This window comes from Octodon degus, unplaced genomic scaffold, assembly GCF_000260255.1.
Source record: "Octodon degus isolate 3935 unplaced genomic scaffold, OctDeg1.0 scaffold00010, whole genome shotgun sequence".
NCBI lineage: Eukaryota > Metazoa > Chordata > Mammalia > Rodentia > Octodontidae > Octodon > Octodon degus.
In genome coordinates, this window is record NW_004524586.1 from 19,394,905 (window position 1) to 19,410,573 (window position 15,669).

The following is a 15,669-nucleotide window of genomic DNA, read 5'->3' on the forward strand; positions in this document are numbered from 1 at the left end:
ATGTTGAAAATTTTTTATTAAATTGATAAAACTTTGTTTCCATTGTATTCATAATAATCTGTTATACATAGCATTAAAATGTTCATTAAAATAAAAAAAAAAATAAAAAAAGAGGCAAAGAAGTCCACTCTGGGACAGGCAATCACAGTGCACTCACCTTCCTGCCTTAAAAAGCTCCTCTCACACATGATGCTCCCCACCCTAATGACTCCTTCCTGCTGACAACAGGTTCATTTGGTGCTTGACCAGGACCCTTCCATCACTATCTCCACTAGCAGTCCTCTCAACCCAGCCACCTTACCTCCCACCTCTGATGAGGCCCCTCACCACAACTGCACTGAACTCTTACAGATGACCGGTACACCCTTCCGCCACATTGACAGCACTCCTCTCCCTACAGTCTCTGACACATGGTTTACAGATGGCAGCTCAACCAACAGGAACACCCACAAAAGGGCAGGATATGCCATAGTCAGCAGGTCTACAATAATATGGGCAAGTCCACTGCCACCGGGGACATCTTCACAAAAGGCAGAACTTACAGCTTTCACATCAGGCCTCACACTAGCCAAGGACAAAAGCATAAATATCTACACAGACTCAAAGTACACATTTAGTATCCTTCATTCCTGTGCTGACATCTGGCAAGAAAGAAGTCTAATCAGCACTCAAAGAAGTCCCATCACCAACGCACCGCTCACCCTCAAGCTTCTACAAGCAGCACAACTTCCAAAGCAGGAAGCAGCCGTTCACCGTGGAGGACACCAGACACCATCAGACCCTATTTCTTAGGGCAATACCTTTGCTGACACACAGGCCAAATTAGCTGCACAGCAGCCACACCCTTCTCATCCTCTCCTCCTTATCCCAAACACCCTGCCCTCACCTCAACACTTGCCTAGACAGCTCCAATTACTCCACAAACCAAACTACAGCCCAAACACCCAGGGCTGGAGTTTTCATGGACCAAAGCTTCTCTTCCCAGATCAACAGGCCTCAACCATCATCACAGACTTACACAGTTGCTTTCATGTGGGCACCCAAGCTCTATGTAAACGCCTTACTCCATTCGCTACCCACCCCTCCCTAAAAACCATTATGTGCCAAGTCACTCAAGGTTGCCATCTCAGTGCCAAAACCTCTCCTTGGGGACACCTGTCTCCTCCTTCTTTCCCAACCCACTAACTTTGTGGACACACTCCGGGTGAAGACTGGCAGATATAGATTTTACATATATGCTTCGTCATAAGACCTATAAATATCTTTTTACCTTTGTATGCACTTTCTCAGGATGGACAGAGGCCCCTCTCACCGGCCAACAGACTTCGGATGTAGTTTGCAAAACCGTTATACAAGAGATAATCCCTTCATTTGGCTTACCCTGATCTAGCTCTCTCAGAGCACCAGCAGGTAACCTCAAGTCTAAACATTTCTTGGAACCTGCATATACTATACCATCCACTGTCTTCAGGCAAAGGAGAAATGGAAGATGGTTTTGTAAAAACATACCTCACAAAACTTATTTTAGAACTATACCTGCCCTGGCCTCAGCTCCTTCCCTTAGCCCTAACTCAACTCAAGCCACTTCCCACGACACTCACTTTTCTAAGTTCCTCTGAGCTTATCGCGGTAGACCATTCTTGTTTCACAACTTTTCCACCTCACAAACCTTCCTCCTGTTGCTGACTCTATCCCAACCCTCTCCTTCCTCCAACCTTTTGAGACAACACACCTACCTCTGCCTTCCACAACCCATAGACAACCCTCAACCAAACCCCCTTATAACTCCTGGAGATTTACTATATCTCAGATCTCCTAAGCCTACAGGGCTGCAGCCCAGGTGGACAGGCCCTCATCTGCTTGTCCTCACAACAGAAACAGTGGTCAAGGTTCCTGGCCTTCCTTCCTTCCTGGCTCCACATCACACAAACCTCAACACCTCTGATCCCAAACTTTCACTCCCAGAGTGGTCCCTGCACCTTCTCTTCCTCAGCCACCTCTGCCTCACCAAACGTTCCTAAAACTTCCAGGTAATGGGTCACCTCATGTATTGCGTTCCTGTCTGGTTCCTGATCCCCTGCCTCCTGCTATTTCTCACATTCGCTGTTGGGCTTTGGGCTGTATGTCCAGGAGACTTTCAAATGCCACACAAGGTTGCTTGCCTAGCCTTGTACAGGGTGACAGTCCTTTGGACGCACTGCTCTTCTCTGTCTGCCCTTGCCCTCGCATCACTAGGGATGATGGGGTACTCGAGACTATTCGCCTTTGTGCTCAGGGTTCTTGTTCTCTCCGCCACATAATGGCAACTCATTTCACATTCAGAATCCTCAAACTCGAACCACACAATCACCGAGTAATAGGCTCTGCCTATGTTGAAAAAGCTACCTCCATCCCCTTACTCTTCTTTTCCTTTTCTGCTCACTTCTACTGCCAAAGTGGCTATTTCCCAGCCGGAAGGCTTACAAACACTTTTGCCTTGATGATCCTTCATACCTGAAAAATCATAGGACCTTAAACATGTGTACAAATTGATAAAAGACACCTACTGTCTACCTTTGCTCTGCCCGTGGGGAGAGATGTGATGGCAGTTTGAGCTTCTACTGTCCCCACTGGGGAGGGGAAACTATATGTTTCCATAATGGCATCCATTGGACTAATAATGATCTACACATCTTCCTCAAGCTGGGAAAACATCCACGTCTCCCATTCTTTAACTGCAGTATTTGGCAGATCAATAACACAATCGAAAATCCTCACCACGATGTCTCGGCTGCAGGGGTCAGTCGGGGAGGCCATCTCCTCAATAGGCCCAACAGATCCAACGGTCCTGGGCTTGCTCTTAAGCTATTCTGCGTTTTAACACCTGACAATTCTCTTCTCAACCTACTCATCATATTGCCCATCACTTCTTTAGCCCTTCAAATCCTTCCTTGGACGATACCACAACTCCTAAGAAATGTATTCCAATTCATTCAGAACTACAGCTTTACTGTAAGCTCCACCAATTTTTCTGACTGCTGGCTCTGCATTGTCTTTCCAACAAGATTTGTATATGGCCTACCTTATAATCGTAAACACCTTTTCCCTCCCTACTGATTCTAAGGAACAAAACATTGGGCCCTTATGCCTGGCATCTCAGTATAATTCGCCAAAAAACCTCTCTTGCATCCAGCACCCTGACCCTCCCCAATCTGCCCTTCAAGTGGGAGATCTAAACCTCTGTACACATTCCCTCCTGAGTCCCAACACCTCAAATCCTCTCTGCTCTCCCCATGGACTATTTTTCATTTGTGGCCAGGGAGCTTCTACCTGCCTCCTACCCACCTAGCAAGGCCCCTGCACTCTGGCTATCGTGGCCCCATGTCTCCCCCACCAAGAGCTAAGTCCTTTCTCATCTACAAAACACGCCACAAACTGGTCTCACAGGGCAGCCCACAGGGCTCCAATTCTGGAAGGTCTGAGTCTCTTTTCAGCCATCAGTGCTGGTTTGGGAGTAGGGGCGCAGGTGGCACAGGCCACCACTTCTATTTCACGCTTTCTACGTCTATTTACAAGGTTACAGCAGCCATCAACTTTCTCCAAAACCAAATCAACCCCCTGGCAGCAGTAGTCCCCCAAAACTGTTGAGCTCTTGATGTCCTGATAGCACATAAAGGTGAGACCTGCCTCGCGTTGGCGTTCAGGAAGACTACTGCCACTTTGTTAGCCAGTCAGGTATTGTCACGCAGAAAGTGCATGACCTTCCTGACCTTGTTGCAAAGATACAAAACTCACAATACAAAACAGACCCACAGGCTCTTCTTGTTCCTTCTCCTGGTGGCCCAGTCCTGGCTCCTGCACACCATCCTCCTCACTCTCTTGGTCCTCTAACCATGATCATTCTCTCGTTACTCATAGTATCTTGTCTTTTTAAACTTTTTTTGAGATTTCTCCAATCTAGGATACGATCTTTCACTACCAACAAGCTTTTTGTCCGAGCCAAGGCCCCTGCTACCAGCTTCCACGTGGGCCTGACCCGTCATCCCAAAGAACACCCCAGCCCCTACCACCATGCCCCCTGGCAGCAGGAAGTAGCTAGAAAGAGTACTCCTTCCTTTTAATAACGAAAAGACAAGAATGATGGGTCTGCGCCCACGCAGCAGTCCTTTAGCACAGCGGCAAGTCAGCTTGGCGAGCAGACTCTAGAAGTAACAACCCTGAGCCACTCGTAGACTGTCTTCCTTTCCCTCTCCCCAGGTTAACCAGGAACATGCTCTTTTGATTTCCTCACTGTACCGCCCACGTACACTCCGCCCCAGCCCAATCCATACAAGCACCACCCGTTCCTGCCTCGAGCTTCTCCGGCTTCTCTTTCAGCCGCCCTCCCATGCCCACCTGCTTCTCTTTCATGCCAGAGGAAGGAACCTTACAGTTACGGGCAAGGCAGTGGCTGTCCACATAACTCTATGTACAGTTTTGAACTAAAATATCTCCCAAATGTCTCCTGTGTTTTGGGGGTGGCTGGATCCTGGGGGTGCTGTACTCAGCACAAGATGCAGCCACTGATGAGGGCACGGTTGACTGTGCTGTTAGGAGACAGGCCCTCGCCAGAACGGGTAGGTTCACTGGGGGCATGAGCTGGAAGGCCACATTTCTGCATCCAGGCCACCAGGCAGTGCGCAGATGTCCTCCTCCAGGCCTGTCCACCATGCCCCTCTGCCCTGGGCCCAGCCCACCCTGGACAGAAACTGGGAGCCAAAAAACACCTTTCATCTCTAGGAACCGTCTTCCCACCTCTACGTAAAGTCAGCTCTCTCTTGCAGTGTGGGTCATACAACAAAACCAAGCAACCTAAAAAAAAAAAATGCTCCTTCTGGATTGTGGGTGTTGGGGTTTGGTCCCAACAAAAGGCACTGCTCAAGTATTTGGAAAGAAAAGCCACTTTTGTATTAGAAAGCAAAACACCAAGAACATGGCCTCTGCAGGACTTCATGGAAATGACCAGGCAAAGGACCCGGCCAGGACACTGACCTGAACTTGCCGGTGCGCACCTGTAGCGCTCTCATTCCGCATCTCTGGGCACCACCGACGTCACCCACGATATCGTCTCCAATCATGATGGCCTGTCAGGGCAGTGAAATACGTGCAGAAGTGAGTCAGGAGAATTTTATTCCTGTGCTCCTTCGCCTTTTTTGACATAATAAACTGCTCGATTTAATGTTTAAAACCACCATCACATGAAGTAAACAAGATAATATTGTCGTTGTATTGATTAAAAGTCAACCCACCCTGAATGTAGCTCCTAGCTGCCTCCTTGGGCTGAGGCTCTGAATGATATATATTTGCACTTTTAAAATCAATCAACAGGCATTAAAGTGATTTGACGCAGTGAGGCCAAGTGGGGATGCTGATGCACCCAGGCTTTACCTGAACGCAGGCTACACTTTATGCTAAATTTTCCATAGCCTGGTGGTGCTGTAAGCCCTTGGTTCTGTGAAAGCTGATTAAATCCCTGGCAAATCTTTGTAATCTACAGTTTAGGGTGTTGCTTTTAATAGTGAAGATGTTATGTATCAAAACCAAAACAATACACAACAGCAAAATATACACACAGGAAATGCCCCCAGTCTGGATACCATTCCAAAGGCAGCCACAAGATAGACTCCTTGATTGAAGCAACTAGAAACTAGACAAACTCTTATGAGCCAACAGTTTTTAAGACTTCAGGTAAGGGTAGACATTGATTTCTGTGATATAGGTTGGTGGGGGGGAAGACCTTGAGATTGGTCCAGCCCACTGCCATCAGAATTTCCAGACCTCAGATAAAGGGGGATACTATACAGTGAGTCATATCCCCTGAGGTCATTCATTGAAGCCCTAGCCTCCAGTGTGTGTGTATTTGCAGAATGGGCCAATAAGGAGCTAATTAGGATTGCAAAGAGGTCACAAGATTGGGCCCTGATGCTTTATCTTGGTCTTAACCATCTAGCAGAAAAGTATAAAAATGAAGTATAAAAAGTAAAGCCATATTAATATGCTGAGCTGTAAAAGGCTCAAGTTGTCAACTTCTGACATTGCCAGCTCTATGGATAACCCACTACTATTAAGAACTACTGGACTATATTGGATTATTTTGCTGAATTCATACACCTACAATATTTAAATGGCAATGGAATACCCATCTCTGACAAAACTAAACAAAAAAAGGGACACAAATGAAGGACCATTTTGTATGTGTATATTCAAAATAGTTCGGAGAGATATACAGCTACTTTCTCTTAATTCAATGAGAAGAAACATTTGTACTAATAGTGTTTGGACAGGATATCATGTCTGCATTTTGTACTATGAATGACCACTACGAACACAACAATATGCAATGTATTCATTATTGAAACTGTCTCGTTGCTATTTGTTACAGGCAGATCTCTGGCTCACATTTCAGAAGTGTCAGTCCATGCTTGGCTGGGTTCAAAGGAGAAAGACAGAGCCAGAGCCACAGCCACCTCTGAACACTGTTGCACTGGGCATCAAAACCTCAATACACAAGTCTTTGGGAGATATTTCATGTCTCAACCATCAAGACCCGAATCAAAGATGAAGCCAAGGCCCTGCAAAAGCACACACTCAGGGATCTGTTTCCTCCAAGTGCAGGCCATCTCCTAAATAGTCCACTCAGCCACGAATTCATTAGTACCCTCCTAATCACCTCTTGAGGCCCCATCTCTGAACCCTGCAGCACTGGGGATCAAGACCACACAAGGGCCAGCAAGATAGCTCAGCAGACTATACGCTTGCTGAGGCGAGAACAGGGACTGGAGTTCTATCCCTGGCACCACATGCCATGCCAGTCCTAGCCCCGGGCACTGAGACAGGGCATGGTGGTGCATGCCTGTAATCCCAGCACTGGGAAGGGTGAAAACAGGAAGATCACTATGAGTCTGAGCTGAGTGGTGAGACCCTGTACCAAATACATTAAAAAAAAAGACCTCACACAAGTCTTTGGGGGCTACTTCATATTTAAACTATTAGGTCCCAAAACTAAGGACATGAAGCCAAGATTCTGTGGAGACTGAAGTAGTACCATTTGATGGGACACAGAATCAGATAGAATGGCACAGAGAGGACTGCAGGGATACGGTACTGATCAACACACTTGAGTAAGGACATGCCCACAGCCTGGGAAAGAAATACAGAAGCAATGAAAGAAACCGAGCCTGGACCTCATACAGGGTAGAGTTTGTTCTCACCAGCCAGGCTGGAAAATGTTTGTTTGGTTTTTGGTTTTTCTCACTGTTAGTTCAGGCTGGCCTTAAAGTCATGGTAATCCTCCAGCCTCAGCCTTCTGAGTGCTGGCGTTACAGGAATGTGTGCTCACACCAGGCTGAAAAAATTTATATCTCCCACAGCACTGGGTAGCAGTCTTACTTAGAAGCATCCTGCCTCGCTGGTGGAGAGTAATTAATCCCAGACCAAACCCTATTCTGGGGCTGCCTCCCAAGCCTTAAAAAGCAAGGTTTAGCAGGATCCAACTGTTTTCAAGTAATTTAGTGGTGTTCTAGAATAAATCTTAGACATATTTGTGGTCATACAAAAATATCTAACACCTGAAAAGGTACACTTCACAATCACATTCAATAAAAGAATTATCAGACATGCAACAAAAGAACACAATTCAAACAAAGGAGAAAAGTCTAACAAAACTAATCCTGAACTGACACAGATCTGAGAATTAGCAGGTAACACTGCAGTTCTTGTAATTGTGCTCCATATGTTCCAAACATGAAATAGAGAAATAGAAGATAGAAGAAAAAGGTCCACGTCTTCTAGAGATGAAAACTGTACTGCCAGGATCAAAAAAATACATTAGGTGAGATGGAGGCCAAAGTAGACGCTGCCGAGGAAAGGACTAAGGAAACTGAAACTACAGCAACAGAAGCTATCCAAAGTGAAACAGAGAGAGAAAGACAAAATTTTTTTTAAATGAATACAGCATCACTGAAGTTTAAGGGAAGTAGAATATATGTTCACTTGAGTCCCTAAAAGTGAGATGAGAAAGGAGACAAAGATATTTGAAGAATAATAGCTGAAAAATCTCAAAACTCATTACAAATTATAAACCCACAGATTCAAAATCCTAATGAGCACCAAGTACAAGTAACGTGAAAAAAAGCTGCACCGAGGTACCCGACAGTCAAACCACTCATGGAGGACAAGCCCAGCAGGGACGCATGCCTATGACCCCAGCTGCTTGGAGGGCTGAAGCAGGAGGACTAAGTTCCAGTCTCACCTGGATAACTTAGCAAGACTCTGGCTTGAAATAAAAGATAAAAGGGAAGGAGAGAAGAAGAGAAGGTACGAAAATGCAATACATATATGTGCCAACTCCCCATGATGAATGTATTCATTACATGTCACATACATGCAAAGACAATAAAATTAAAAATTATAAATAAAAAGGGCTAGGAATAAACTTAGTTTGGGGTACAGTGTTTGCCTAGTAATGTGTGAGGTTCTGGGTTCAAGCCCCATTCTTGGGGGGAAATACATCTACTGCAATGGACTCCACCTTTCTCCCTCCCCTAGAAATGCCCAGTCAAGGCAGGAAATCTGGGCTGTTGACTGGCAATTACTTGGTGATCAAATGAGTGGATTACCTTCCAAATCCAAGTTCACTGTCAGGGCCTGGAGACCACAAGGACAACCAGTGAAGAGTAGGGGATGAGAATAACCTATCTCAGTGTTGTCGAGGCCTTAATTATGTGGGTTTTATTTTATCCCATTTGCCTGTCTTGATATTATTCAATGAATTTATTCATCTTTCTATGTAAACCAATGTACTTTTGAAGAAAAAAACCCAGCTATTCTCATCCCCCACCATAAGCATTTAATTAAAAGCTTCCAAATGCTTTCAGAGGATTCTGCTGCTGGAAGGCTGGCTAGCACTCTATATGTAGTCATTCATGTTGCAGATCTGCCCTCACGACCAATCAGAAATGTCCTCGGTCCCAGCCAGGCTGAGAAACCAACACTGATGGGGACAGATGCTTTAAAACTGACAGTTGCTCCACAAGTTTCCTCTCTGAATGCAGATGCCAGGTAGGGTTAGCTGATGAGTAAATACTTTAGCCAACATCAAGGAAAAAAACAACGGACTTTTCATCTTCCAGTTCCAGGTGCTTGGTTGCCGCAGTTTACAGTACAGTTATGGCCAAGTCCAAGAACCACACCATGCACAACCAGTCCCAAAAATGGCACAGAAATGGCATCAAGAAACCTCGGTCACAAAGATACAAATCTCTGAAGGGGGTGGATCCCAAGTTCTTCAGGAACATGCATTTTGCCAAGCAGCACAACCAGAAGGGCTTCAAGAAGATGCAGGCAAACAGTGCCAAGGCCATGAGTGCACACACCGAGGCTATCAAGGCCCTCGTCAAGCCCAAGGAGGTCAAGCCCAAGATCATTCCAAAGGGAGTAAACTGCGGGCTCACTTGATTTGCCTATATTGCCCGCCCCAAGCTTGGGAAGCGTATCCACACCCGCACTGCCAAGGGTCACAGGCCTTGCTGGCCAAAGGCCCAGGCTCCAGCCAAGGCTGAGGCTCCAGCTTCTGCTCCAGCCCAGGCCCCCAAAGGTGCCCAGGCCCCCATGAGGCTCCACGGTAAAAGCCTCTTATGGGCCCATCTCAAAACAGAAGGACTGAGGGGCCAGGGAGATGGCTCAGTAGAGTAAGCACTTGCCTGGCAGGCCTAAGGGTCTGAGTTCAAATCCCCAGTTCTGCAAAAATAAAACAAAACACAGAAGGACTGGTGTGATCCCTGGGGTGCCATCTGTTGGGGGGTGGTGTCCTCCCATGCTCTTTGTACAAATGAACCCGAGGCAGGATATAAAACAAAAAACAACAACAAAAACATTGATCATACAGTACTCATAAGATAGACATTTTGACTTCTTGTGGGCCAGCCATTTCAGCTTCACCTATGAGGACAGGATCCAAGCAGAATGCAATTCCCTCCTGGGGCTGTGGGGCTGTGGAGATGAAAGCGGAATGCACAGGTGGAGCCCCAGTCTCAGGACTGGCCAAGGCTGAGCCAGCTCTGCTAGCTGTGTGGTCTAGAGCAAGCCTCTACTTCAGTCCATCAACTGTGTGTAACAGATGTGGTGCTTAAATAAAGTCATACATGTTCAGCATCTGCCACAGTGCCTGGATAATAAATTACCTAAACACATTCAAGGGAAATATACCAGGAAATGTTCTGAGAAAATTCTAATTTGGTAATGTTGGAAACTGGCCACACACTTCAATACAGACACTCTTTGCTCCAGGTACTCAACATCTTGGTACTGAGCCCTATGTGGGCCATGGTGTGGAGCCAGGCAGTGGGGACAAAGTGTGGGTCAGACAGACATGGTCCCCATCCCTGTGTAGCTCACAGTCTAGTACTGAAAACAGACATTAATCAGATAATTTCAAAGACATATAATGAGTGAGGTCCATGACAAAGCGCAGGAGGCTATGAAGACCTGTTGGAGGTGGTCAAAGAAGGCTTTCCAGGGGAGATGATGCTTTCAGCTTTGATCTGAAAGGAAAGAGTGGTCAACTAGGTTGGGAGGCACATAGGAGGGATGGAAGAATTCACAAGGGGAAACCACAAGTGTGCTAAATACCCACTCACTAGCCACTCTCCAGGGCAGGCCATGCATGGAACTCCAAAACCTACAGGTGGACAAGTCTGAAGCCACTGTCCTTGCAAACACAGCTAGAGGAACCCTTGAAACTGTGGGGAAGGGAAGGGCAGAGCTGATGCTGCCCATGGCCAGGGAGGCTGTCGGGCTACATGAGAGTTTTTCTTACAATCAGCCTAGGTTCCTCATCTAATCACCCACAGACAGAGGCTGAAGGGTCCCTTCCAGAGAAGCCAGGCACTGGGAGAAAGCTGAGCACCAACTGGTATCTGCTGCTGCTGAGAATTCTGCCAACTGCCAGTAGCCACAAGCCACTGTGAGACAGGGGAGACACTTGCAATGACTTGCATTTCTTTTCAGTGACTACGGTTCTGTACACATTTCACTAATTTTCTTTGACCTTTCCTCCACCTAATATACATATTTCCCAATCCAGCCAGTGAAGAGTCTGATGGTTTAATTCCAGGTAGAACAAGGCCATAAATAATGTGCTAATGTGCTATTTAGTTTTAGATTATAGTAAATGAAAAATTCTGGCCTTCCATTTATGGTAATGATCAAAAGTTCTTTTGGAAATACATTTATTTAAGTTTTTTTTTTTTAAGTCAGCTTACAGAAACTGAGTGACTAACACAGCCAGTGGCAAGTATCTAGATGTAGTAAAAGCTGAAATTTTTTTCTAGGAAGAGTGGTATTGGGACAACACTGCCAAGCACGTATGAGTGGGACTTTTTTTCCTATTAAACTTTTACACAGCTATTTGGAAATCATCAAATTTCAAGGAAGAGCTGAAGTGGGGCGGCACTGAGGGTGTCACATGCTGATGATCCCTGAGCTCCTGGGAGGCTGGGACAGCAGGGCAGCTTATGGTCCAGCCTCGTGTGTGCTCTAATTCTTCTTCTCCAAGATCTGTTTTGGAAATTGTCGGTCAGCCCATGGACAGTCACGGTGCTCCAACTCGGTGCTGCTCTCACTGCCAGAGCTCAGGGACCACTGCGCTGGGGGGCTCCTTGGAAATGGGATGAGTCTTTCACACATTCTATGTCATGCCTAACACTTCCCTGTTTCACGTACTATATGCCATGCTCTGATAAAAATAAATCATGCATGTGCACATGCAGGCAGTTAAACTCTTCCCTTCCAGAAGGCAAACTCGGGACTTCCTGGGCTGGGCATTTGTGGACCTGGTCTAGCAAGATCAAACAAACAAACAAAAATGGTCCCCACAAGGAAGAGCACTGAGATTCAGCCTGAAAAACCAACGTCTGCATCAGGACAAAGCCCCAGTTCCCTGCAGGGGTGGCAGAGCAGCGGCCACGAGATGGGCACTGGAGGTGAGCAGCTACACAGCGCAGCGAGGCCAGTCTGGGCCAGCTTGTGGGCTCCGCATACCGAAATGCGATCAGGACCCTGGGGAATTCACAGATTTACTATCGGTGAAGGGCAATAATCATGCCAGGAGGAGCAATTATTGCCAAATCATTTAGGATTTAAAAAAATCATTGGCAAGAAGATGGAGGTCAAGAGGTGCACTGTCGGGGGAAATAAAAAACCTCTACCTGTCAGGCCTGGATTTCACTTCCTTCCCGACAGTGGTAAGGCAGAGGGAAGACAGACACACAAACCGAACGGTCGGACTCGCACAGAACCCGAGACTGCAGAGCCCGGGAGGGAGGCACCATCGTCCCTGAGGAAGGCTTCTTGGTTTGGGTTTAAAAGGCGGATTCATTCATCCTTCTTAAATACTGTCTGCCTGCTGGGTCTCCTCTTTGCCATGCAAGGAGAAAACCTACTTTCCTGAGTGGCACTGTTTTAGAGGACAGACTTCCAGGGCCAAAGTGCTTCCCACGAAAGCCTGCCTTTCATGAACTGTTTAGCTATCCCAGTGCTCTCCAGAGCGAGGCATTTCTTCCTGTCACAGGCCAGGAAACACCAGGGAGGGGCGGGAATGGCCGCCCTAGGAGCACACACCCATGAAGAGCGGCCTGGAGACAGCATGTAGACCTTCAGCACTGGAATCCCTTAGAAGCCTGGAGGCTGGGGGTACAATGTGGAGGCAGAGCTTGCCTAGCACGTGCAAGATCTTAGGCTCAATTCCCAGGGCTGCAGGGACAAGGACAGGGACCAGGTGGGGGAGGGGGGAAAGGGAAAGGGAAAGGGAGGGGAAGACGGAGAACATCTCAAAGTCCACTCTTTTCCACAAAGCAAGAAACAACGGTATTGGTGTCGGAAAGGACATGGGGAAACAAGCACCCTTACACACAAGGGTCAGGAAGGTGAAGCAGGACTCTCCTGAAACAGAAAAAAAGCAAAGGGCATCACGGACCCACAGCACAAGACTGTCTGGCAAACAATTAGAAATATACACAGAGGTGTACACGCAGGGGGTTCATCAGGATTAAGTATAATTTTGGGAGGGATACAGGGGATCAAACTCGGGACCTCAAGCTTGCCAGGCAGGTGCTTAGGCCACTGAGCTATCTCCCTGGCCCTTGGAGTAAGTATAATAAAGGGCTGGGGAGATAGTTTAGCGGCCTAAGTGCCTGCCTGGCAAGCACAGGGTCCAGAGTTCCATTCCCAGTACCACAAAAAAAAGGATTAAGTATAATAAATTCAGAAGCAGCCAATGTCCAATACTACAGTAAACACTGTGGTAGTCCATATGATAGGCTACTGCACAGCCACAAAACAGCCTTGTACAAATGTTTAATAAGCGCAAAGGAAATGAGTTTTAATAAAATATTGAGTAAAAATCAAGTTTCAGATACAGATATAGTATCACACCAAGTTTATGTTAAAGTGCATATGCACACACATAAAGTTGGGAACAATTAAGCACGATTTGTGGTTTTTATAGGGTAGTGGAATGATGAACTTTTACCTTGTACTTCTCCAATTTTTTTCTATCTCCTTTAGTAAACATGAGTTATTCCACAAACAGATTTTTTAAAAAAGTTTGTGCTTTGAGGAGAAAATAAAATCCACTAAATAAGGCTCCAGAGGAGAATTTTTTTTTTTTTTTTTTTTTTTTTGTGGCCAGCTCAGCCTGCCCTGGCGAGCTGGCGTGGCATGTGGTGCCAGCACGGAACCTCAGTCCCGGTGGCGGCCTAAGCTTGCCTTAAGTAAGAACTTCAGACCACTGAGCTCTCTCGCCGGCCCAGGAGAAAACATTTCAAGAGAAATTGCCAAGAGGTTTTATAGGCACCCTGTGGCTGAGACATACCACAAAGCAACTCCAGAACAGGTGCTCCCTAAAGCTTCCCCTGCTTTCAGTCCCCCTGTGCTGGTGCTGGGGCCGTGGTGGCTGGGGCCAGGACATCGGATTCCAGCCAGGGCTGCGGCAGCACAGTATCTGCTCCTGGCCCTCACTGTCCTGGGGCTGGAAACACACGTACCTAACAAGCGTCAGTCAGCAGCCACGCAGGGTCACCTCCACACTGACACGGAAGAGAATGCACCTGGGGGCAGGCTGAGCAGTCGGAGGGCAGCCTTAGCCACACATCCCAGGGGAGGAGGCCACAGAGGAGGAGCACCCCACGGTCCCCACTAAGGGCACAGGCTGTCCCTCAAGCCTCATAATTAAGACTGATATGCTGACCATCAGTGATAGAATGTTAGAACTATTTATTATAACACTTTTATACTGTTATTATAACACTTATTATGCCCAATCCTCTGTAGATAAATCAATAAACTTTGCCCTCATTTTCTTTTTTTCCACTCTTATGGTTACACAGATTCCACTTATCACGGGATTTTGATCATTCTGACATCCCTGTCACACTTCTCTAATATCCCTAGTTTCACATTTTTGTGGAAGGGGGTTCAATAAATGCATTTTTTCACATCCACCCCCAATACCCATAACCACATCCCTCCCTCGCATCGCCTTCCTCAGGCCCGATGAATCTCCTTTCTACATTCTTGCCTTTCAACATTCCATATGAGGGAGCTATATGGTATCTGTCTAAGTCTGCCTTATTTCACATACAATGGTGGTCTCCAGATCTATCCAGTTTCTTGCAAATGATAGAATTTCTTTCCTCCTGTGGCCAATAACACTCCACTGTCTATATATGCCATATTTCCTTTATCCATTCATCTGCTGATGGGTATCTAGGCTGCTTCCCTATCCTGGCTATTGTGAAGTGTGCCTTAATTAACACAGGTACATGGGGGTCCCTGTAGTACACTGACTTGATTTGGATACACAGCTAGGAGCAGTACGGCTGGATCAAATGGTAGCTCTAGTTTTAGTTCTTTGAGGAACCTCCATATGGCTTTCCACAGTGGCTGTGCTGACTTACATTCCTACCAGCAGCGCAGAAGTACTTTTTCTCAGCATCCTTGCTAGCATTTATTGTTTTTCTATTATTGTTTGTTTTTGTATTCTTGATGCCATTCTGACTGGGGTGAGATGAAATTTAATGGCTAAAGATGTTGAACATTTTTTGATGTATGTACTTACAGGTCATTCAACTCATTTGCCCATGGGGCTATTTGGTTGGGCTATTTGATGTGCTGGTGTTAAGTTTTCTAAGATCTTTACACATTCTACATATTAATCCATTGTCAGAAAAGTAGCTGGCAAAATTTTTCTCCCATTCTGTATACCATCTCTTCACTCTTAGCTGTTTCCCTTGCTGTACAGAAACTTTTTAATTTAATATTGTTTCATTTTTAATTCTTGCTATTATTTCTTGTGCTGTTAGAGTCTTATTCAAGAAGACAAAAAAAAAAAACCCACACACACACACACACACACACACACACAAACAAAACCAAGTGGCTCTATACATTCATAGTGGACTAGCTGAGAAAGAACTTGAGATACAATTCCACTCAATAGCTTCAAACAAAATAAAATACATAGACATCAATCTATCCAGTGAGGTACCTGAAAGACCTCTACACTAAAAATTTCAGAAAACTGGAGAAAGAAGTTGAAGAAGATGGGGCTGGTGAGATGGCTCAGTGGTCTAAAGCACCTACTTAGAACAAGCT

General features: G+C 46.1%; 1 protein-coding gene across 1 annotated transcript in view; it reads right to left on the reverse strand.

Moving 5' to 3' along the window:
• Nucleotides 1-15,669, reverse strand: part of Lhpp (phospholysine phosphohistidine inorganic pyrophosphate phosphatase) — a 158,017-nt gene that overhangs the window by 87,151 nt on the left and 55,197 nt on the right. The window contains exon 6 of the mRNA XM_004625590.2: nt 5,011-5,102. Coding sequence (XP_004625647.1) covers nt 5,011-5,102 — 92 coding nt within the window. The remainder of the gene's footprint in view (nt 1-5,010; nt 5,103-15,669) is intronic.